The sequence below is a fragment of the Melospiza melodia genome, chromosome 5 (assembly GCF_035770615.1).
Source record: "Melospiza melodia melodia isolate bMelMel2 chromosome 5, bMelMel2.pri, whole genome shotgun sequence".
Classification (NCBI taxonomy): Eukaryota; Metazoa; Chordata; class Aves; order Passeriformes; family Passerellidae; genus Melospiza; species Melospiza melodia.
In genome coordinates, this window is record NC_086198.1 from 89806961 (window position 1) to 89829362 (window position 22402).

At 59.5% G+C, this 22402-nt stretch overlaps 1 protein-coding gene across 4 annotated transcripts in view; it reads left to right on the plus strand.

Annotated features, from left to right (window-relative positions):
- Positions 1–8803: 8803 nt before the first annotated feature.
- RAB11FIP5 (RAB11 family interacting protein 5) overlaps positions 8804–22402 on the plus strand; it is a 53487-nt gene continuing 39888 nt past the window's right edge. For all 4 annotated transcript variants that reach the window (XM_063157772.1, XM_063157773.1, XM_063157774.1 and 1 more), the window contains exon 1: positions 8804–9180. In XM_063157772.1, coding sequence (XP_063013842.1) covers positions 8804–9180 — 377 coding nt within the window. The remainder of the gene's footprint in view (positions 9181–22402) is intronic.

The window sequence follows — 22402 nt, forward strand, 5'->3', positions numbered from 1 at the left end:
CTTTTGCAGGTGGGAGAATCCTGTCCTGGAGAGAGGTGCCAGGAATCTGGGGGGGTGCTGCTGTGCAGACAGGGAGCAGGGAGAGCTGGAACTGGGGTCACTGCCCACAAACCCAGGGTCTCCTTGGGATCCAGGAGTGGGATGTGAACCAGGGATGGCTGTGCCTGATTTTGAGGATTAATTGCTGAAGCCCCTGAGCTAATTAGTGACAAAGGTGCTCATTAGCCCTTGGTGGGGTGTGCAGTGCAGGGGGATGGAGCTCCAGGGTCCCTGGATAGGCTCCGATGATCCCAGAGTCTCAGGACCCACCTGCAGCATCCCTCTGTCCTGCAGCATCCCTCTTTCCATCTGTCCCTGTGTCCATGTGTCCATCCCAGCTGCCAGCCCTGCACTGTGGGGCCAGGGTCACCCCCAGTCCGGGGGAAAAGGGACATCTTCTACCAATTCAGCTGAAATTACTGGAAAAGAGGTAAGTGTTTGGATACCCACTGCCATCAAGTGGCTGAGGAGGGTCCAGAGCTGACCCCAGCCCTTTGTGGGATCATTTTATCAGAGTTCCCCAAGAAAATCCTCTCTCTTTTTTCCAGTTATTAAAGGTCTCCCACCTGCATTTGGGATGCAGAGCAAAGCCCTCCTTAAGCATCCTAAGATATGCAGCTCCACTTCTCCTCTCCAAAGACCTGACCCAGCTCCAGGGAGGTTTTCCCAAGCAGGACTTGGACGTGCACAGGTCACCTCGGCTGTTTGAGGCTGGAAATGCAGGAAAAATGAAGGAAAAAAAATATTTTTAAACCCTGGAAGATTTGCCTGACCTGAGAAACTCCTTGCACAGGAGATTGTAGAAGTTGGGAGCTCCAACAGAGGAATTTCTGCAAATAATGACGTCCACAGCTGAATGATGTGGGGTTGAATGTGCCCAAAATCCCAAAGTGGGGGTCCTGCAGCAGGACTGGGTGCTGGGAGGGGACCCTTGGGACGGGGACAGGGCCCCCCAGACTGGGTTTGATCACCCCAGGAATGGGATGGATCCTTCAGGAACTGAAGCAGCAGAACAGGGTATGTGATGTTCAGTTTCAGGGTATGTTTCTTTCTTTCCCTGCACCTGAAGGAAAAAATGATGATTTGGTTTTCTCTCCACATCTTCCTCATTTCTATTCTGGGGCTTTTGTAACTGTGGGTGTTCCTGGGGTTCCTGCCCTTCCCTGCCCTTCCCACTCTGCTCTGGTCCTGCTCCCTACCCAAACTCCTTTGGATGCTGATGGTGCCATAGGAGCCGCCTCCAGAAAAAAAAAAAAAAAAATCTCTTTTTGGGGCATCTGGGCTGGATTCCCAAAGGCTTCTGGAGTGCTGAGCATCTCTGATCCACAGGGATCCCAGTTAGTGACAATTCCAGTTAGGGACAATCCCAGTTAGTGACAATCCCAGTTAGTGACAATCTCAGTGAGCAGGGACCCCCGTTAGTGACAATCCCAGTGAGCAGGGATCCCAGTTAGTGACAATAGCAGCTAGTGACAATCCCAGTTAGTGACAATCCCAGTTAGGGACAATCCCAGTGAGCAGGGATCCCAGTTAGGGACAATCCCAGTTAGTGACAATCCCAGTTAGTGACAATCTCAGTTAGCAGGGACCCCCGTTAGTGACAATCCCAGTGAGCAGGAATCCCAGTTAGTGACAATAGCAGCTAGTGACAATCCCAGTTAGTGACAATCCCAGTTAATGGCAACCCCAGTGAGCAGGGATTCCAGTTAGTGACAATCCCAGTGAGCAGGGATCCCAGTTAGTGACAATCCCAGTTAGTGACAATCCCAGTTAGTGACAATCCCAGTTAGGGACAATCCCAGTGAGCAGGGATCCCAGTTAGTGACAATCCCAGTGAGCAGGGACCCCAGTTAGTGACAATCCCAGCTGGCAGAGCCGCAGTCAGCTGCCAGCTCCCATCACCGGGCACCCCAATTAACAGACTGCTAATTACTGCGGATGCCGGTCAGGACCGATCCCGGTGAGTGCATCCAGAGACCCCGGGTATCGTTACCGGGATCCCAGAGAATCCCGGGCGGGAGGGGCTGCAGGGCGGGGTCCCGGTGGGGTCCCGGTGGGGTCCTGGGAAGGTCCCCGTGAGGTCTCTCTGGAGCCGTTCCCTCCGTGACCGCCAGAGGGCGATCCCAGACCGCGCTGGGGCCCGGCAGGACCGGGAGGGGACGGCGGGATGGGGACAGTGACAGGGGACAGTGGGATGGAGACCGTGACAGGGACAGTGACACGGGACAGTGACAGGGACAGTGACACGGGACAGTGACAGGGACAGTGACATGGGACAGTTGGATGGGGACAGTGACAGGGACAGTGACAGAGGGATGGGAACAGCGACACGGGACAGAGGGATGGTTACAGTGACAGGGACAGAGGGATGGGGACAGTGACATGGGACAGTGACAGGACAGCGGGATGGGGACAGTGACAGGGACAGTGACATGGGACAGTGACATGGGACAGTGGGATGGGGACAGTGACAGGGACAGTGGGATAGAGACAGCAGGATGGGGCAGCAGGATGGGGACAGTGGGATGCGGACACACCAGAATAGGGCACATCAGAGTGGGACACACTGGGCTGGCACAGTGGGCTGGGACACACCAGGATGGGACACACAGTGCCAGGATGTTTGTCACAGAGGTTTATCCCCATGGATAAAGGGGGGCTCTGAGCTGTCCCCTCTCTGTGCTTTGGGTGCCACTGTCCCACACGGGCTCTGGCTTTGCCTTTGGTGCCGAGGTGGGACACGCTCCCCCCACCCCGAGGCACAGCAGCAATGGGGACATGGCAAGGGGGACGTTTGTCCTTCACGTGCCGATTTTGGGACAGCAGGACCAAACTGCTGTGACTTCCCCCGGGGGTTTGCAGCATCCCCAGGGCCAGCAGCCCCTCGGTGTGTCCCCCTTGTGTCGCCATCTGCCCCCAGACGTGGGGGGGTCAGCGCCCGTCCATCTGCCAGCGGGAATGTCACCCGCGGTGTCATTGCCAAATCCAGAGGCGCCCACGGAATTGATGGCGCCGGATTTCCAGCGCCGAGTGTCAACAAGGCTCCGTGGCCTCCCGGGACCCCCTTAATCCCGCACACAATTGCAGTTTGCTGTGCAAACAGCGCGGGGGGCTTTGCATGACAAGCGCGTCCTTCGGGGGTGCGGCGGGGCCGGGAGCGGATCCCGGCATCGCTCACGGGGATTGAGGCGCTCGGAGCGGCAACCCCGGCTCACCCCAGCCCCGCCGGGACCGGGGGAGGCTGTTATCCCTCCCTGCTATCCATTGATTGACTCCTGGGAAGGGTAATAACAGCCCGAGACTGATGCTCTGAATCCCGGCCGCAGATCAAATGGAGCAAATTTTCCATGTGGGATCCGCTGGATAAAGCCCAGAGCGTCGATTCTGCCCCCTGGAAGGGCGGGTGAAGGGGACAGGGGGGGCAAGGAGGAGCCTGCAGCCCTCCCCGCTCCGCCAAACAATCAGAATAAAAGCAAATTATTTCTCCCATTTCCTTTCCCGAGATGAGCGATAAAGTGTCCATCCCCAAAAGCGCCTGATAACGCTTTAATTTCACTGCCAGCCCTAAAAATGCCATTTCTACGCAAAGCAGGGCCCGCTCTCCTCCCCGGCCGGCTCTTGATAAATGTTGGGGGATTTTTCCTCCCCTTTTTTTGCCCATTCCCGTGTGCTCGGCGCAGGGGAAATGCCCCCGGAGCTACGAGCGCCGCTCAATAAAGCAAAATCATATTTTAGTCAAAATAGGCAGACGGCGCTCGCAGCCAACTTTCAAATTAGCATTTTGAGGGCAAATATGCAGCAATTTGAGATAATGAGGCCTGATTATTCAATCCAATGAATGTTAAATAGGCAGCGAGGGCGCCCGCGCCTTATCTCCCCCGCTTTCCATTTATGTGACTTTAGTTTAGTTTTAATCGTTTCCCATTTGAACTCTTTATTTGTCTTGGCTCAGGCCCCTTCCCCCACAGCTCCCCTCCATTCCCGGGCATCCCTGCACTGCCAGCTGGGAATTCTGCTCTGCCTGCCCCTTCCCAATGGGTTGGAATGAGTTTTGCTGCTTCTATTCCAAGGAATTGGGGCTGGGGGAGCTTTGGGTGTTGCTGTCGGTCCCGGTCTGTGTGTCTGGGTTTGGGGGTGTTTTGATGGTTTGGGAATATTTGCGGGGATGTGCTTTCTTGGGAAGAGATGCCATGGAACCATGGAGTGTTTTGAGTTGGAAGGGAACAAAAGCTCATCCAGTTCCATGGCAGGGACACCTTCTATGATCCCAGGTGGATCCAAGTGTCCAGCCTGGCCTTGGGCACTGCCAGGGATCCAGGGGCAGCCACAGCAAATCTGGGAATTCCATTCCAGCCAGGAATTCCTTGCCAAGATCCCAGCCCAATCTCCCCTTTCCCAGTGGGAGCCATTCCCTGGCTCCTGTCCCTCTGTCCCTTGTCCCCAGTCCCTCTGCAGCTCTCCTGGAGCCCCTCCAGGCCTTGCCAGGGGCTCTGAGCTCTGCCTGGAGCCTTCCCTTCTCCAGGGGAACATTCCCAGCCCTGCCAGCCTGGCTCCAGAGCAGAGGGGCTCCAGCCCTGCAGCAGCTCCGGGGCCTCCTCTGGGCTCTCTGCAGCAGCTCCACGTCCTCCTGCTGTTGGCCCCAGGGCTGGGGCAGCTCTGCAGGTGGGCTCTCACCTGAGGGAGGGGCACAGGGACACAATTCCCACCTTGCCTTTGCCATCAGCCCAGGGCTGGGGGGTTTTGGGTCGTTTCCAGCCTCTCCCACCTTAGAGGTGCTGCATTCCCAGCCCTGGCTCTTCCTTCACCCCTTCCCTTCCCTGCAGGGCTGGTGCTGCTCTCACTCCCACCCTGGCGCTTGGCTCCGCCACACAATGGATCCAAACACCCAACGAGCCCTGGGAATGGGATCTCAGCCTTGGGAATGGGATCCCAGCCTTGGGAATGGGATCTGAACACTGAGAATGTGATCTGAGCCCTGGGAATGGGATCTCAGCCTTGGAAATAGAATCCCAGCCATGGGAATGGGATCTGAACACTTGGAACGTGATCTGAGCCTTGGGAATGGGATCTCAGCCCTGGGAATGAGATCTGAGCCCTGGGAATGAGATCTGAGCCTTGGGAATGGGATCTCAGCCCTGGGAATGGGATCCCAGCCTTGGGAATGGGATCTGAGCCCTGGGAATGAGATCTGAGCCCAGGGAATGGGATCTCAGTCTTGGAAATGGAATCCCAGCCATGGGAATGGGATCTGAACACTGGGAATGTGGTCTGAGCCTTGGGAATGGGATCTCAGCCCTGGGAATGGGATCTCAGCCCTGGGAATGGGATCCCAGCCTTGGGAATGGGATCTGAGCCCTGGGAATGGGATCTGAGTGCTGGGAATGAGATCCCAGCCATGGGAATGAGATCCGAACCTTGGGAATGGGATCTCAGCCTGGGGAATGGGATCCGAGCCTTCCCAAGCAAAGCCTGGCTTGGCATCCCCAGTCTCAATCCCAATCCAATCCCATCCCCAATCCCAATCTCAATCCCATCATGCAGCTCCCACTGTTCCTGCAGCACTTTCCTTGTCTCCCATGAAAATCCCATTTCTCTACAGCCCCAACCAGGAGCTTCTCCCATCCCCAGGGAGGGGCAGCTCCAGGCTGGGAAGCTCTTGGGGTGGGCTTGGGATGGAGATGTCCTTCTCCATTGGGATGGAGAGAGGGATTTTGGACCAAATATATATGGGAAGAGAGAAAAAATGCCATTGCATTGGTGTTGTTTCCCAGCTTCTTCCCAGGATGGGAGCTGGGTTTGTTGGGAGTCCACACCCAGTGTTTCAGGGGAGCACCAGGGTGAGCTGGGGGAGGGAGATTCCATGGAGCAGGAGGAGGAAGAAAAAATTAAGTTAATCAAAAATTGAAGGAAAAGTTACAGTTGAGGGAGAAAGTAAAGGAAAAAAATTAAATTATTCAGAAATTGAAGGACTGGTTAAAGTTGAAGGAGAAATGAAAGGAAAAAAAATAAATTAAAATTGAGGGGGGAAATGAAATTACAGCAGGAATTAAAGGCAAATCAAAAATTGATGTTAAAACAAAAATTAAATGTGAAGGAAAATTTAAAGCAAAAAAATTAAAGGTGGAGCAAGAATTAAAGGAAAATTTCACTCAGCCCAGGCTCGCTGAGGATGCTGCAAAGGATCCCAATGTTCCCTTTGATTCCAGAGTGGAATAAAAAATACAGAAATTGATTTAGGGGTAATTAAAAACCCTCCTTATGCAACAAATGCAAAGGTGAGCGTGAAATCAAAGAGATGAATAAATATGAGATAAATAAATCGGAGCAGGGCAGGGAAGGTGAAGGGAGATGGAAAAAAATCCCAATTATGGAGGTAAAAGATGGGAAGTGGCGGAGAGGAGGAGATGTGCTGAGAGTAGAGATAATCAGAGCATAAAAAACTGGGCAAAAACAATCAAAAGAAGGGAAAATCAAAAGCAGATGCTGAGGAGGGATAAGGGGCAGCCGGGGGAGTGGGAGCAGGCCCTGGACTGGAGGGATAATTGGATTTGAGTTCATCTCGGGGTGATAAGCAGTTCCTGGGGAGGGTTTTATTCCCTATGAAGCAAATTTTAATGGGGGATTTGAATATGGCCGGGGCAGCACATCCCAACAGGAAAATATGGGATTTTCTGCAGCTCTCGGGTTGGCCTGGGGGCTTTTTGGGGTGAAATGGGGCTCCTTCTGCCCTCCTCCTCCTGCCCTGGGCAGCTTCAGCCCTGCCTGCTGCGTTTGGGGTGAGTGGAGACCCCAAGGGAAGGGAAGGGACACGGGAAGGGACACGGGAAGGGACACGGGAAGGGACACGGGAATCACAGAATGATGGTGTTGGAAGGGACCTCAGAGCCTTCTCAGTGTCACGTCTCAGTTCCCCCAGTCTGTGTCCCCTCTCAATGTCTCCTCTTGGTGTCCCTACTCAGTGTCCCCTCTCAGTGTCCCCTCTTGGTGGTTCTCTCTCATGTCCCCTCTCGGTGTCCCCCCTCAGTGTCCCCACTCAGTGTCCCCTCTCAGTGTCCCCTCTCAGTGTCCCCTCTCTTTGTCCCCACTCAGTGTCCCTGCTTGTGTCCCTGCTCCGTGTCCCCTCTGTGTCCCCTCTCGGTGTCCCCTCTTGGTGTCCCCACTCAGTGTCCCCCCTCCGTGTTGTCTCTCAGCGTCCCCACTCAGCGTCCCTGCTCATGTTCCTGCTCGCTGTCCCCTCTCAGTCTCCCTTCTCAATGTCCCTGCTCAGTGCCCCCTCTCGTGTCCCCTCTCTGTGTCCCCTCTCGGTGTCCCCCTCCCCTCTCTGTGTCCCGCTGGTGTCCCCGCGCTGGAGCGGAACGGTCTCGCCGGGAGGGTGGCAGCGGTGGCCGATGGCAGCGATAGGGCAGGGCTGGCACGGCCCCGCTGCCCCGGCCGCCCCTTATCGCGGCGGGATCGGCATCGGCATCGGCATCGGGATCGCCGCCCCGCTGGCCTGACCTTGCCCCGGGCACGGAACGGCGGCGGGGCCGGGCTGGGGTTTAACGGGACATTAGGGACATTAGGGACACTGAGAGGGGACATTGGGATTGGGGCCCCGGCCTGGGAAACGCTCACGGCTGGGAGGGGTGAGCGGTGGTGCGTGGGGCTCGGGCCACCGGGGATCAGCTGTGGGGACACGGGGGAGCTGCAGTGGGGATATCGGGGATCAGCCGTGGGCACACCGGGGCCAGCAGTGGGGACATTAGGGATCAGCTGTGGGACCCCGGCGAGCTGCTCCTGGTGTGCCTGGCCACAGCAGAACGGCCCGGGGGGGGCTCCGGCAGCCGGGGGGGCACACACAGGTGTGGGGTGTGGGCACACCTGGGCATGGGCACAGCTGGGAATGGACACATCTGGGTATGGACACATGTAGGAATTGCGCACACCTGGACATGAGCACACCTGGATGTGGACACACCTGAACATGGGCAAGCCTGGGAATGGACACATCTGGGAATGGACACAGCTGGGAATGAGCATAGCTGGGAATGGACACACACGGGTATGGGCAAGCCTGGACACGGACACACTTGGGCACGGACATACCTGTGTGCTTGTATGTACATGGCACACCTGTGCAAGGACACACCTGGGCAGGGACACACGTGCACAGGGACACACCTGTGCTCTCATTCATGTGGGTCTGGGACACAGACAGGCAGAGCCGTGCCCGGGATGCGGTGCCAGGGGTGACCCGGGCCCTGGCGATGTGTGTGCCCCGGGTGTGACAGTAGGGGAGTGACCGCCCCGGGTGTGACTGCAGGGGTGTGGCCGCAGGGGTGTGACCGCAGCAGACTGGGCGTCACCCCGGCCCCGCCCTCGGCCCCGCCCCCTGCGCGCGCCCCGAGCCCCGCCCTCTCCAGCCGCCAGGCGGGGCGGGGCGGGGCAAAGCGGTTGGGGGCGGAGTCAACGCGGGTGGGGCGGGGCAAGGGCTGCCGTGGGGCGTGGTTAAGAGCCAGGGGCGGGGCAAGAGCGGCCGTGGGGCGTGGTTAAGAGTCAGGGGCGGGGCCAGTGCGCGGCGGGGCCGTTTGGGGCGGAGCTAAATTTGAGCGGGGCGGAGGCAGAGCGCGTTGTGGGCGTGGTCAGAGCGGCTGGGGGCGTGGCCTGCGCCGTTGAGGGCGGGGCCGGCCCGCCGGTGTCGCTCGCGCTGCGGCAGCGGCGGCTCCGGAGCGGGGCCCGGCCCGGCCCGGCCGCTTCTCCCGGCCCCGCCCCGCCCGGCCCGGCCATGGCGCTGCTGCGGGCGGCCGCGCTGCCCGCCGAGGGCTGCCCGGCCTGGCTGCCCACGCACGTCCAGGTGACGGTGGTGCGGGCCCGCGGGCTGCGCTGCAAGGGCGGCGGCAAAGGCAAAGCGGGCGGCAGCGACGCGTACACCGTGATCCAGCTGGGCCGCGAGAAGTACAGCACCTCGGTGGCTGAGAAGAGCGGCGGCAGCCCCGAGTGGAGGGAGGAATGTGCCTTCGAGCTGCCCCCCGAGCCCGGGGCCTGCGCCGAGCTGGTGCTCACGGTGATGCACCGGGCGCTCGTGGGCATGGACCGGTTCCTGGGCCAGGCCCTGGTGCCCCTGGAGCCCGCCCGGCAGCGCGGCCGCGGACCCGACGAGCGGTGAGTGCGGGGCGGCCGCGGGAGCGGGGCCGGGGCTGGGGCTGGGGCCGGGGTTGCCCTGAGTGGCCCCGAGTGGGCAGCACGGGGTCCCAGGCTGGGCACACGGACCCCCCCCAGTACCCTGCCATGGCTGTCACTGTGCCCCAAGGTGGGCACATGGACCCCCCGTGTGCCCGGGGACTGGTGTCCTGGGATCCTCATGTGTCCCACGGTGGTGTCACGGCGTGCCTGGATACGCCTGGAGGGGGACACGGAATCCCCCAATGCCCTGGCACGGCTGTCACTGTGTCAGTGTGCCCCAGGGTGGGCACATGGACCCTCCCAGTGTCCTGCCATGGCTGTCACTGTGTCACTGTGTGCCCCAGGGTTGGCACATGGAATCCCCCATTGCCCTGACATGGCTGTCACTGTGTCACTGTGTGCCCCGGAGTGGGCACACGGACCCCCCCAGTGCCTGGCATGGCTGTCACTGTGCCACTGTGTATTCCAGGGTGGGCACTTGGAATGCCCCAGTGCCCTGGCATGGCTGTCACTGTGCCCCAGGGTGGGCAGCGCATGGTCCCTGGGTCCCCAGGACGGCTGCTGGAGGAGGAAGGGCATCACAACTTCCATGGGCACCCTCGGGACGTGCCACGAGGGTTGGGGTGGGGCTCATCCGGGCGTGCCCGTCTGGGCTTTGCGGGCTTTCCATCCATGGCTGTGCCCGCCGCAGGAGAGTGGCCCTGGGGAGGGGTTCCCAGGCCGGGCTGGCTGTGTCACCCCCCCGGAAGGACTCGGGGCATGGCAAGGCCTGGGGATGCCCGGGAAGGACATGCGGGAGGGGTGGGACATCCCGGCTGTGCCAGGAAGGGGATGTGGGACGGTGGTCCCTGCATCCCCCTGGAGGGAACCGTGCTGGACAGGGCACAGCATCCATCCCCTGGGCAGGGACAGCATGGCCTGCGGTCCCTGCATCCCCCTGGGAGGGAATCGTGCTGGACAGGGCACCAGAGCACCCATCCCCCGGGCAGGGCACCGGGGCATCCATTCCCCGGACAGGCACAGCATGGCCCGCGGTCCCTCTGCATCCCCAGGGCTCTGTCCCTCCTGCACCTCGTGGTTTGTCCCCTGGTGGTTTGTCCCACCAGGTGTCCCCTGTTGGCCGCGGTGGCTTTGCAGCCCCCGCGTTGTCACCTGGTTTGTGATGGAGGGTCCCCAGTTTGGGGTGCAGACCCCAACCCCGTGCTGCACCCTGTACGTGGAGGGAATTGCTCCTCCTCCTCCCTGCCCAGAAGGGTTTACAACAACCAGACTGTTTTCCAGCACAGAGGGGCGGGAATGGGGCTGGGATTCCTGCAGGGAAGGAGTTTTGGGGGCGTTGTTGGGGCAGGGCTGGCAGTGCCCCCCTGGCCCCCCGAACCCGGCAGCTGTGCTGGATCGCTGCCCGGAGCTGCGGCCTCGCAGGGAGCCTCCTTCCCTCCCTCCTTCCCTCCCCTCACAGCCACAAAAATCAGCAGCAGAACGGGCTGGGGGAACTTTCCCTGCGGAGCAAACGCATTTCCCCAGCCCCGAGGCTCCCGGCGGGCCCAGAGGGGAGCGTGGGCCGGGAGAGGCGTGAGGAGCCCCGGGGACACGGCTGGCAGCTCCCCCGCGCTTATCCTGCTTTATTCTGCTTTTCTTAGCAAAACGCCGGAGCTGGGCGGGCTCAGAGGCTGGGCCGGCATTCCTGGGGCCTGCTGGAACCGGGGATGTGGGAAAACCCCCTGGTTGGGGACAGCCCTGCCCTGGGAGAGGTTTTTGTGGAGCCCCCCAGGGTCTGCTCCTGGCCAGGGCCTGCTCCTGGCTCCTGGAGTCCCAAAGGTCCCGTCAGGGGCTGTTAATCCCACGGGAGCAATGTCCAGCCTGTGTCACCCCGTGACACCAACCCTGCAGCCTGGAGAGACCCAGGGGCCTGGAGAAGGCTCCAGGGAGACCTTCCAGCACCTTCCAGGGCCTGGAGAGAATAAGGTCCCTCCCAGCCCAAACCATTCCAGGGTTCTGGAGCCCCCTCTGCTCTGGAGCCAGGCTGACAGAGATGGGAATGTTCCCTGGAGAAGGGAAAAATCCAGGGAATCCTCAGAGTCCCTGAAGGGGCTCCAGGAGAGCTGGAGAGGGACTGGGGACAAGGCCTGCAGGGACAGGAGCCAGGGAATGGCTCCCACTGGGAAAGGGCAGATTGGGCTGGGATCCTGGCAAGGAATTGCTGGCTGGAATGGAATTCCCAGATTTGCTGTGGCTGCCCCTGGATCCCTGGCAGTGCCCAAGGCCAGGTTGGACATTGGGCTTGGATCCACCTGGGACAGGGGAAGGGATGGACTGGGATGAGCTTTGAGGTCCCTTGGAGCCCAACCCATTCCATGAGTCTCTCATTTGCTGTTTCCCTCCCTTCCTGTAGCTTTGCTTGCATAAGGAAAATTCACTTCCCCTTGAGGCATTCAGGATCGCAGGAGCTTTTAAAACTCTGTTTTCACCCGTTGCCCTGAGGATGGAAATGAGCACGGAAAACATGAGGGAAGCTCTTACCCTGTGCCCCTCTGCAGCCTGGAGGGGCCACACTGGGTTTTGGAGGAGAACACCAGGGGCTGGAGCTTGCCCAGCTGGGTGGGAGAAGGATCATAGGGAGCTTAGGGGATTCTGACTCTTTGGGAGCTCCCAGCCAGCTCCAATGTCTGGAAACATCTTTGTTCAGGAGGAAACTTCGAGTCCCAAATTAGAAAGAGCAAAACAAACAGAGGCTCCCACCCTGGGGCTGGCCCTGCAGGGCCCAGGCAGGGCTGTGCTGAAGAGATAACAAGGTTGTGGGGCTGAGCCCTGCCCTCTGCCAGGGCAGGGGGAGCCTGATCCAGCAAAGCATCCCTTGTCGGCGTGCTGACCTTGCTCTCGTTTCCCTGCAGGTTTTTATTGCACAGGAACTCGAGCAGTGATAATTGTTATCCTTGTTTTCGGCTGCTGGAAAATGTTCCGTCAAGCTTGGACTCTTCCCCGGGAAGGGGGGCCGGGGTGTTTACGAGCTGCTCAGCCTGGGCCATTTCAGTGCTTTGCCAGGGGAAAAGCAACTCCTGGAGTTGCACAAGAGCAGCCTGAGAGCTCTCATGGCCTTTTTGGGCGTCCCAGGGTTTGTCCCACGCTCAGGCAGCTCCGGGGATCGGGCTTGGCAGGCAAAGCAAGCTCTGAGCATCATTTCCCCCTTTGCATGGAGCCTTTGGGCATCCAGAGAGCCCTGGGAGGTTCTCCTGGTCCTCACCTCCCTCCCCTGAGCTGATCCTGCAGCTCCCTGTGCTGTGCAAAGCCAGGCTCCAGCCCAGGAAAAGAGGGATTTTTGGGAATTCACAAGGCAGGTGTTGCTTGTGCTTCCCAACATCCAGGAAATGCCCTTGGAGTCCCCCATGGGGCTCATCCTGTGGTGTGGCAGTGAGCCAGGGACTGTCCCCTGCACACCCAGCCCATCAGCTGAGAATCCTGGACTGCTTTGGGTTGGAAGGGGCTGTAAAAGTCACCCAGTGCCACCCCTGCCATGGCAGGGACACCTCCCACTGTCCCAGGCTGCTCCAGCCCCAGTGTCCAACCTGGCCTTGGGGAATGCCAGGGATCCAGGGGCAGCCACAGCTGGGAATGCTCTGGGAATTCCAGCCCAGCCCCTGCTCACCCTGCCAGGGAACAATTCCCAATTCCCAAGATCCCATCCAGCCCTGCCCTCTGGGATCCATCCCCTGTGCCCTATCCCTCCAGCCCTTGTCCCCAGTCCCTCTCCAGAGGGACCTTTCCCTTGGCACAGGGTGAGCAGCAGGGGAGGGGACACTGAGGGGACAGGAGGGAACGCCTGCAGGGCTGGGCCCCGGATCTCCCTGCCTGGGAACCCAAAATTCCCTGATTTGCAGGGTGAGGCTGATGGCAGGAGGAAGGTCCAAGGTGTCCTGGGCTGGCTAAAGCCCTTAGTGGCCATTCCCTGGTCCCTCCCTCTCTGCAGAACCGTTTCCATTTGTCCCTGTCCCAAAGCTCTCCCATGGGCATGGGACAGGGTGAAGGTGCAGGCAGGGAGCCCCAGGGCTCAACCCCCAGGGTTTGGGCTCTGTGTGTGAGGGTGCAGCAGGAGTCAGGATTCCTGATCTGCTCTTCCTGCAGTGCCTTGCACTTGCTTCTGACAGGGAACTCGTCTGGGGGAGTTGTTCCCTGTGCAGAATTAGCTCAGCTCTGACTTCCCCAAAGCCCTTCCGTGCTGCACTTCCCTGTTCTGGTTCCCCTTCCTGCCCAGCTGTGGGGCAGCTGCTGCTGGGGGGGCTCTGGGGCTCCCCTCCCTCCCTCTCCCCCAGCGCAGGGCCCTGACCCTCTCCTTTGGCTGCCAAACTTGGCCAGCTCAGCTCCCTGGGGCCACCAGGGCTTCTCTGCTCCATGTGGGGATGGAGGAGCTCCTCTGGGGAAGGAACAGGGAATTCCTGGGTTGGGGGACTGCCATGGAGGCAGAGAGAGTGGAGAAGGAGCCCCAGCATGGGCAGGAGCCTGGGAGAAGGAGAGGGCTGACGCAGAGGGGCCCATCCTGCCCAGTGATGGGTGCTGCCCGTGTGCTCAGTGTGCTGCAGGGCTGAGAGGCTCCCTCAGAGCCAAGGATGGTCCCAAACCCCTGCCAGCAGCCCCACACCAGGCACTTGGCCCTTGCTGGCCTGGTGGGACCCATCCTGTCCCCTCCTTGCTTCCCTGGCACTGTCCTGGTGCTCCCCCTGGCATGGACCCGCTCCCATCTCCTCCCCAGCCCCTCTGGAGCTGTGCCAGCCCACGCTGTGCCCGTGGGGTCTCCCTCCCTCCCTGGTTTAATGAAGATCAGGAGATCATTAGCAGTGGAATGGGGCTGTGGCAGCCTCGGGGCTGTGCCATCTCCCTGGGACCTGGTGCTGCTTTCCATTCCCAGCCTGGCCTTGGTGTCCTGGTGCCAGGGGACACTGTCACACCCAGGCTGGAGCTCTGTCTGCTCCCCGGGGAGCTGAGCCGAGGCCAAATCCCTGCAGCTCTGTCCTTGGCACGCCTGTCCTTAGCCCGAGGAGAGAGAGAGACCTTGCACTGGGGTGGGGAGGAAACTGCTGCTCTGGGGTGGGTTTGGGGTGGCAGCTCTGCACCCAAGGGCAGGCAGAGTGCCCAGCAGGGCTGGTGAGGGTCTGTGGGGGGGGCAGGAGCACCGGGGAACTCCTGGTGTGCCCTGAGCTGGGATGGTTCAGGCTGAAAATGCAGCTCTGAGGCAGGAAACGCCCTGGAGTGTGGAAATGCTGCAGGGGAGGAGGGGCTGCTGCTGCCAAAAACTGGGGCAGGATGCTCTGCTGTGGGGGCAGGGGGACAGCCAGAGCTGGGGTGGCATCTGTGGGAATCAGGGTAGGGTGACACCCGTGGGGACCAGGGTGGGATGGATCTGTGGTGATCAGGGTGGGGTGACACCCATGGGGGCCACGGTGGGATGGATCTGTGGTGATCAGGGTGGGGTGACACCCATGGGGGCCACGGTGGGATGGATCTGTGGTGATCAGGGTGGGATAACATCCGTGGTGACCAGGGTGTGATAACACCCGTGGAGACCAGAGCTGGGACAGCATCCATGGTGACCAGAACTGGGCTAACACATTTGGTGACCAGCTGACCCCAGGCAAGTGTTTGCCCCAGCTGGGAGCCCAGGGCAGAGGCCCCAGGTGCCCCACAGGGTGTGATTTTGGGTGTAATTTTGGGTGTAATTTTGGGTGTAATTTTGGGTGTAATTTTGAGTGTAATTTTGAGTGTAATTTTGGGTGTAATTTTGAGTGTGATTTTGGGTGTAATTTTGCTCCTACCTGCCCAGCTAACCCCATTTCCACCCAGCTGCCATTGCTGGTTTAAGGAGTTTAAGGCCCTTGCTCTGCTCTCCTGCAGGAAAATCTGCTTTTCTCATTTTTTTAGCTGTTTGAGTGGTCTGCTCCCAGCTTAGCTAACCTGGCACATCGGTGTGTTGGTGGCTGTGAGCACTGGCCCATCGCCCTCCATCATCTTCCAGCCCAAAAAGCTGCAGACTCAGGCTTCTCACTGTGTCACGTGGATTTTCCAGGGCCCTGAGTGCCTCCAGCTGCAGAAAAACCTGCAGCACAAACCTGGGCAAAGCCCTCAGTGCTGTTGGTGCAGAGCTGCAGGCCTGGGGCAGCTGGAGCTGCTGCCTGTGCTGAGCCCAGCTGTGCTCAGTCCCTGCTCCCTCCATCCCTCCAGAGCCTGGTGCAGGGGGGGCTCTGCTCCCCTCCTTCTGGGGAATGCTCCTTGTGGCTCCTGGAGGAATCTGCTCAGTGCTGGAGGAGCCCAAGGGAAAGCTGGCATCCTCTGCAGTGCCAGGTGGGCACTGAGCCCCTCTCTGTGCCTGGGGCCTGTCAGAGCCTGTGCCTGCCTGAGTTGTGCTCAGACCTGCCCTGGAATGCTCTTGCTCCATCAGGGCCTGCCCAGGATGTGGCCTTTGGGAATTCCATCCCTGGAGCAGCAGCCTGGGGCTCCTCCCCAGCTCTGCATTGCCAAGGGGCTCTTCCCTGAGCAGCCCAGCCAGGATGAGGGAGTGGGGCTGCTGCTGGGCTCAGCATTCCTTCCTTCCCTTTTCCCTTTCCTCGTGTTTGACTCGCTCCTGAGCAGGGGCTGGCGTGGTGGTTGAGCCATCCCTGTGTGACCTGTTCCCAGAGGGGCTGCAGCTGCTGCTTTAGGCTGTGTGGAGCCATGGGGCTGGTGTCCCTCTCCTGGCATTGGTGTCCCTTTGCTAGCATTGGTGTCATTTCTCCTGGTGTCACTGCCCTGGGGTTGGTGTCCCTGCGCCAGGCTTGGTGTCCCTGCCCTGGCATTGGTGTCCCTGCCCTGGGGTTGGTGTCCCTGTGCTGGCATTGGTGACCTGTTCCCAGAGCAGCTGTAGCTGGTGCTTTAGGCTGTGTGGAGCCATGGGGCTGGTGTGCCTTCCCCTGTCATTGGTGTCCCTGCCCCAGGGCTGGTGTTCCTTCCTTGTCATTGGTGTCCCTGCCCTGGCATTGGTGTCCCTTCCCTGGCACTGGTGTCCCGGCCCTGGCATTGGTGTTCCTTCCCTGTCATTGGTATCCCTACCCTATCATTGGTGTCCCTGCCCTGGGGCTGGTGTCACTTCCCTGTCATTGGTGTCCCTGTCCTGGCATTGCTGTCCCTTCCCCTGCCATTGCTGTCCCTTTCCTGGCACTGGTGTCCCTTCCCAGGGGCTGGTGTCCCTTCCCCAGCATTGGTGTCCCTTCCCCAGTATTGGTGTCCCTTCCCCTGGGGTTGGTGTCCCTACCCTGTCATTGGTGTCCCTGCCTCGGGGTTGGTGTCCTTGCCCTGTCATTTGTGTCCCTGCCCCAGGGTTGGTGTCCCTTCCTTGTCATTGATGTCCCTGCCCTGGTGTTGGTGTCCCTTCCCCTGGCGTTTGTGTCCCTGCCCTGTCATTGGTGTCCCTTTGGAGAACAGGCACTCCCAAGCCCCTGGGTGCTGTTTCTGTGTGTTCACCTGCCCTGGTGCCTCTCTCAGCCTGAAGTGGGAAGGATTCTCAGCAGAGGGTGTCTCTCCTGTGCCCCCAGGATCCACAGCAGAGGGTGTCTCTCCTGTGCCCCCAGGATCCACAGCAGAGGGTGTCTCTCCTGTGCTCCCAGGATCCACAGCAGAGGGTGTCTCTCCTGTGCCCCCTGTGCCCTGGAGGGGCTGCCAGGAGCAGCTGCCCCCATGGGGCCTGTGCAGCAGCCCCTGGTGCTCTGCAGTCTCACAGAGTCAGCTCAGGGCTCCTGTTGGCTTCACTTTGGGCTCTCGTGGGCAGGGCAGGGATCAGCAGCACTGCCAGTGTCACCTTGTCCCCTGGGTTGTGTGTCAGGGCAGCTTAGGTCACTGGGTGCCCACTGGGTGCTTTATTGGGAGGCAGCTGGGGGACACAAACTGTGAATGCTGAGCAGATAAATCCAGCTGGGCTGGTCACATCCTGACTCCTGCTCTTGCTGTCCCAATCTGTTTTACAGCTCCTGAAATCTTCCCTCCTTCCCTCTTCCCACCTGTCCATCCTGTGCCAGAGAAAAGCCTCAGATCCCCAAAAAAGTGTTTTGGGATGGAGCTGCTGCCTGTGCTCCCATGCCAGCCCTATCCTGGTGCCTCAGAGCTCTTTTCTATGCCATCCTCTGCTTGCCTGTGACTGTGCCAGGCCTTGTCCCATCCCTGGGCACAGCCAGCAGCTGGCACACCAGTAGGGCTGGCTTTTCCCTGCTTTTCAGGCTGTTCCTGCCACTGAGTCCCACTGGAGTGACACCACCTCTGTTGCTGGCCTGTCAGTGCTGGGATGAGCCCTTTGGCAAGTGCCAGTCCATGCTGGAATTTTCTCCCCTGGGTTCCTGGTGTTCCAGAGGAGCACCAGCACCATGCCCAGGGCTCCCTGCCCCTCCACACAGCTCCTGCTGTGCCTGTTGGAGGAGCAGGGCTGGGCTCTGGCTGTGTGAGCAGCTGGGCTTTGTTCCTTTCAGCCTTGTTTGTGAGCACTTCTGGGAAGAGCATTTGGAGAGATGAACTTCCCACCTCTGCTGTTCCATCCTCAGGGAATCAGCCTGTGTTTATTTTCCATCTGTGCTTTCAGCAGCTCACAGGGATCACCTGCAGCATCAGCCATCCAAAACCAGCCCTGGCAGGGGAAGCTGGGGCAGGAACACAAACCAGACAGAAAAGCACAGAATTCCCCTGGGCTGCCTTGTTTTCCACCCTGTGCTTCCCCTCTGGGCTAGGGGAGCTTCCTCCTGCCCAGCTGCCTCTCTGCAGGGAGATGTGCCTGTGCCGGGCTCTCAGGGGGCTGTGCCAGCAGGGGCTGGGTTCTCTGTTTGCCCTGGGTTGGTTCTCCATGCCCTGCCCTGCTCTGGCTCTGTGTCAGCCCAGCTGAATCCTTGATTGAAGGCTGGGGGCTCTCCTGGCCAGGCAGGCTGACCTTGCCTTGCTGCAGGGATGAATCAGCAGGAAATGCCAGCCTGGAGCAGGCTGGGAAGAGCCTCTGGGATGTGCCTGTGCCTGGCTGCAGCTCTGAGCTGGGCAGGGCAGGAGGATTTCTGCTGCTTTAGGTGAGCCTGGCCTGCCCTGACAGTGCTCAGTGCTTTGGGGAGCCTTTGGGGGAGCACCTGAAGTGGGAGTGCCCCAGAAATGCTCCAGCTGTGCCTCCTCCCCTGGTGCATCCCTGAATCCCAGGAGTCACCAAGGGACTTCACTCCCCCAGGAAACTCCTCTGGACTCCCTGCTGGCAAAGCACTGAGAAGGGAACTGGAGCTCCTGGTGCCCAGGGTGTGCTGAGCAGGGAGGTACAGCTGAGCTGGGGCACTGGAGGTGCAGCTCAGCTGGAGCTTGGAGGGAAATCTTGGGGAGCCCAGCCAGAGCCATCAGAGGGCAAAGGTGGTTCTCCTTGGGAATAACCTTCTCCTTCTGGAATAACCCATGTCCTCCTGGAATAACCCCTGTCCTCCCTGGGATAACCCCTATCTTCCTTGGGAATAACCTTGTCCTCCTGGAATAACCCATGTTCTCCTGGAATAACCCACGTTCTCCTGGAATAATCCATGTTCTCCAGGGAATAACCCATGTTCTCCTGGAATAACCCATGTTCTCCTGGAATAACCCACGTTCTCCTGGAATAATCCATGTTCTCCATGGGAATAACCCATGTCCTCCTTGGGAATAACCCATGTTCTCCTGGAATAATCCATGTTCTCCATGGGAATAACCTATGTTCTCCTGGAATAACCCATGTTCTCCTGAATAACCCATATCCTTATGGGAATAACCCATGTCCTCTGGAATAACCCATGTGCTCCTGGAATAAACCATGTGCTCATGGAATAACCCATGTGCTCCTTGGGAATAACCCATGTTCTCCTGGAATAATCCATGTTTTCCATGGGAATAAGCCATGTCCTCTCTGGAATAACCCATGTGCTCCTGGACTAACCCATGTGCCCCTCGAATAACCCATGTCCTCTCTGGAATAACCCATATGTTCATGGAATAACCCATGTTCTCCTGGAATAACCCATGTGCTCCTTGGGATAACCCATGTGCTCCTGGAATAACCCATATCCTCATGGGAATAACCCATCTCCTTCTTGGGAATAGCCCATGTTCTCCTGGAATAATCCATGTTCTCCATGGGAATAACCCATGTCCTCTCTGGAATAACCCACGTTCTCCTGGAATAACCCATGTGCTCATGGAATAACCCATATCCTCCCTGGGAATAACCTGCTCATGCCATTGGTGCTGGCTGTGTCCTGCTCATGCCATCCCAGAGATCCTGGCTGTGTCCTGCTCATGCCAAGTCCTGCTCATGCCATGTCCTGCTCATGGCCAGCCCAGCACTCCCAAACCCTGAGAGGTTTCTCACTGGTGGGGAGAGAGCAGTGCCCAAGCATTCCCCTGTAGCTCCATGAATGTTTATGGACCAGGGGTGTCCCCGTGCTCCCCTGGACTGTCCCCTGCTGCCCAGGGGAGGATGAAGCACAGAGAAGAAGGGAAGGTGTTTTCCCTGAGCAAATCCCCCCCATCCTCATCCTCTGTGGGGTCTCTTTCCCCCATAACCACATTCCTGTGCTCCTGTTGCCCCTGGCTCAGGCAGGGATGCTGCAGGAGAGGACAGCTGTGGGTTTGGGAGCTCTGTGTCTGCTCCTGGCAACAGCAGATGTAAAACCAGAGCTGGGTTTGTCTCCCCAGGCTGTCCCTGGCTCTGCTCCTCTCCTCACAGGGGGAGCAGGAGGAGCAGAGCCATTCAGGGCTGGGCTGGGATGTGCCATTACCCACCCTGACCTAGGTGAGTGTGCACAGCCCCTCTGCCACATGGGGCTGCTCCTGATCCAGGGACAGCCTAGGAATGGGGGCTCAGAGCCCCCCAACTCCCCAGAGCCTCCCCAGAGCACCCCCAGCTCCCCAGAGCCTCCCCAGAGCCTGCAGCAGCTTCCCCTTGCCAGGCTCTCCTGGCTGGGTTTGCTCTGCTTCCTCCCCCTCAGCCTCCCTGGGCTGCTCTCCAGGCCCTGCCCTCATGGAACACAGCTCTGGGGTCCCTCCCTCTGGGGATGCACCCCAGCAGTGCTGCCTCTGTGCAGGGTCACAGGGACAATGCACATTTGGCAGCAAAGACAATGTCCCAGCCTGTGGCTTGTGCCTTCCAAATGGCTGCGGCTGCTCTGCCTGGGGGTGGCACCCTGCAGGTGTCCCATGGATGTGACACCCTGCAGGTGTCCCTGGGCTCTCCATGTGTCACCCTGGATGTGTCCCTGGGTGCTCCATGCCCTGGAGGTGTCACCCTGGAGGTGTCCCCACACCCTGGAGGTGTCCCTGCATGTGTCACCTTAGATGTGTCACCATGGAGGTGTCCCTGGGCTCTTCATTCCCTGGAGGTGTCCCTGGGTTCTCCGTTCCCCAGAGATGTCCCATGGAGGTGTCACCCTGGAGGTGTCCCTGGGCCCTCCATGCCCTGGAGGTGTCGCCCTGGAGGTGTCCCCATTCCCTGCAGGTGTCCCATAGATGTGTCACCCTGGAGGTGTCTCTGAGCTCTCCATGTGTCACCCTGGAGGTGTCCCTGGGCTCTCCATTCCCTGGAGGTGTCACCCTGGAGGTGTCACCCTGGAGGTGTCACCCTGGATGTGTCCCATGGATGTGTCACCCTGGAGGTGTCCCTGGGCTCTCCATGTGTCACCCTGGACGTGTCCCTGGGTGCTCCATGCCCTGGAGGTGTCCCCATTCCCTGCAGGTGTCCCATGGATATGACACCCTGGAGGTGTCCCTGGGCTCTCCATTCCCTGGAGGTGTCACCCTGGAGGTGTCTCTGAGCTCTCCATTCCCTAGATGTGTCACCTTGGATGTGTCACCCTGGAGGTGTCCCATGGATGTGTCACCCTGGAGATGTCCCATGGATGTGTCACCCTGGAGGTGTCCCCAAGCTCTCGGTGTGTCAGCAGGACATCCCCTGGCAGGGCAGGGGGCAGGAGCTGGGAGAAAAGGAGCAAAAGGAGCAGCTCCCCATGGAGCAGGGCATGGTGATCAGGAGGTTCCCTCCTCTGGAAGCACATCCCAGCTGTGGGGAGCAGGGAAGGAGCACAGACTGGGACACATCTGGAAGCACATCCCAGCTGTGGGGAGCAGGGAAGGAGCAGGACACATCTGGAAGCACATCCCAGCTGTGGGGAGCAGGGAAGGAACACAGACCAGACACATCTGGAATCACATCCCAGCTGTGGGGAGCAGGGAAGCAGCACAGACCAGGCCACATCTCACCTGCAGCAATGCTGCTCCTGCTCCCCACCAGCTCTGGCTCTGGACAGGGTTTCACTGCATTTTAACTGAAACTTTGTGACCTGCAAAGGCTCTGTGGGGCTGGGACCCCTCCAGACCTTGGGAGGTCCCCCAGAGCAGGTGGCTGGGGGTGAGTGGCTTGTCCTGGGTGTGCTGTGCAGAGAGGGGCTGGTCCCAGCTGTGGCCTCCCAGCCCCCCAGGCAGCAGATCCTGGTGGATCCCTGGGGCTGGATGTGCTTGGCACAGCTCCCTCCCTCCCCTGCTCCAGAGCTGGCTGAGGTAACCCAGTTCTGCTCCTTCAGACCTGGAAAAGGGAGCTCATGGTTGTTTCCCAGGTGTGTTGTGTTGCCTATTCCCATAAAAAAACATCGTGTTCCTGTCCAAGATGTGACCTTGGGTGGCCCCAGCCCAGAAACCCCTCCCAGCTTCCCCCCAGGGCAGCTCCTATAAGGAATTTGGGAAACCCGGGGCTGTAGGAGGGGGTTCCTGCTGGAAAGGTGCTGTGGGAGTTTGTGAGTTGCTGCCTGGGACTTGCTCCCTCCCTGATCCCACTGTCCTGCTGCTTCCCAGCAGTTTGCACCTCCTGTTTCCTCTGGGGCTGATTCACAAAAATCCCAAGCACTGGACATGGAGCAGCTGGATCCTCCCAAACCCTCATCCTGTGCCACAAACTGAGAGCTCAGCCTAAAAATAGCCCTGTGCCTGTTAGAGGTGTAGCCCCGACTGCTGATGAGGTCTTGGGAACCAGAAATAGCTCCAGAGTGCCAGCGGGAGCAGAGGATTTGCCTTGAACAGCTGCTTTTTGGAGCAGCTCAGGCTCAGCCCTCAAATCCCCTTGGATGCTCACAGGGCTGGGAGTGCTGAGGGCACATCCAGGCTGTTCCAGGGGAGCTCCTGCCTTTCCCTGTGTTAATCCCCTCAGGTC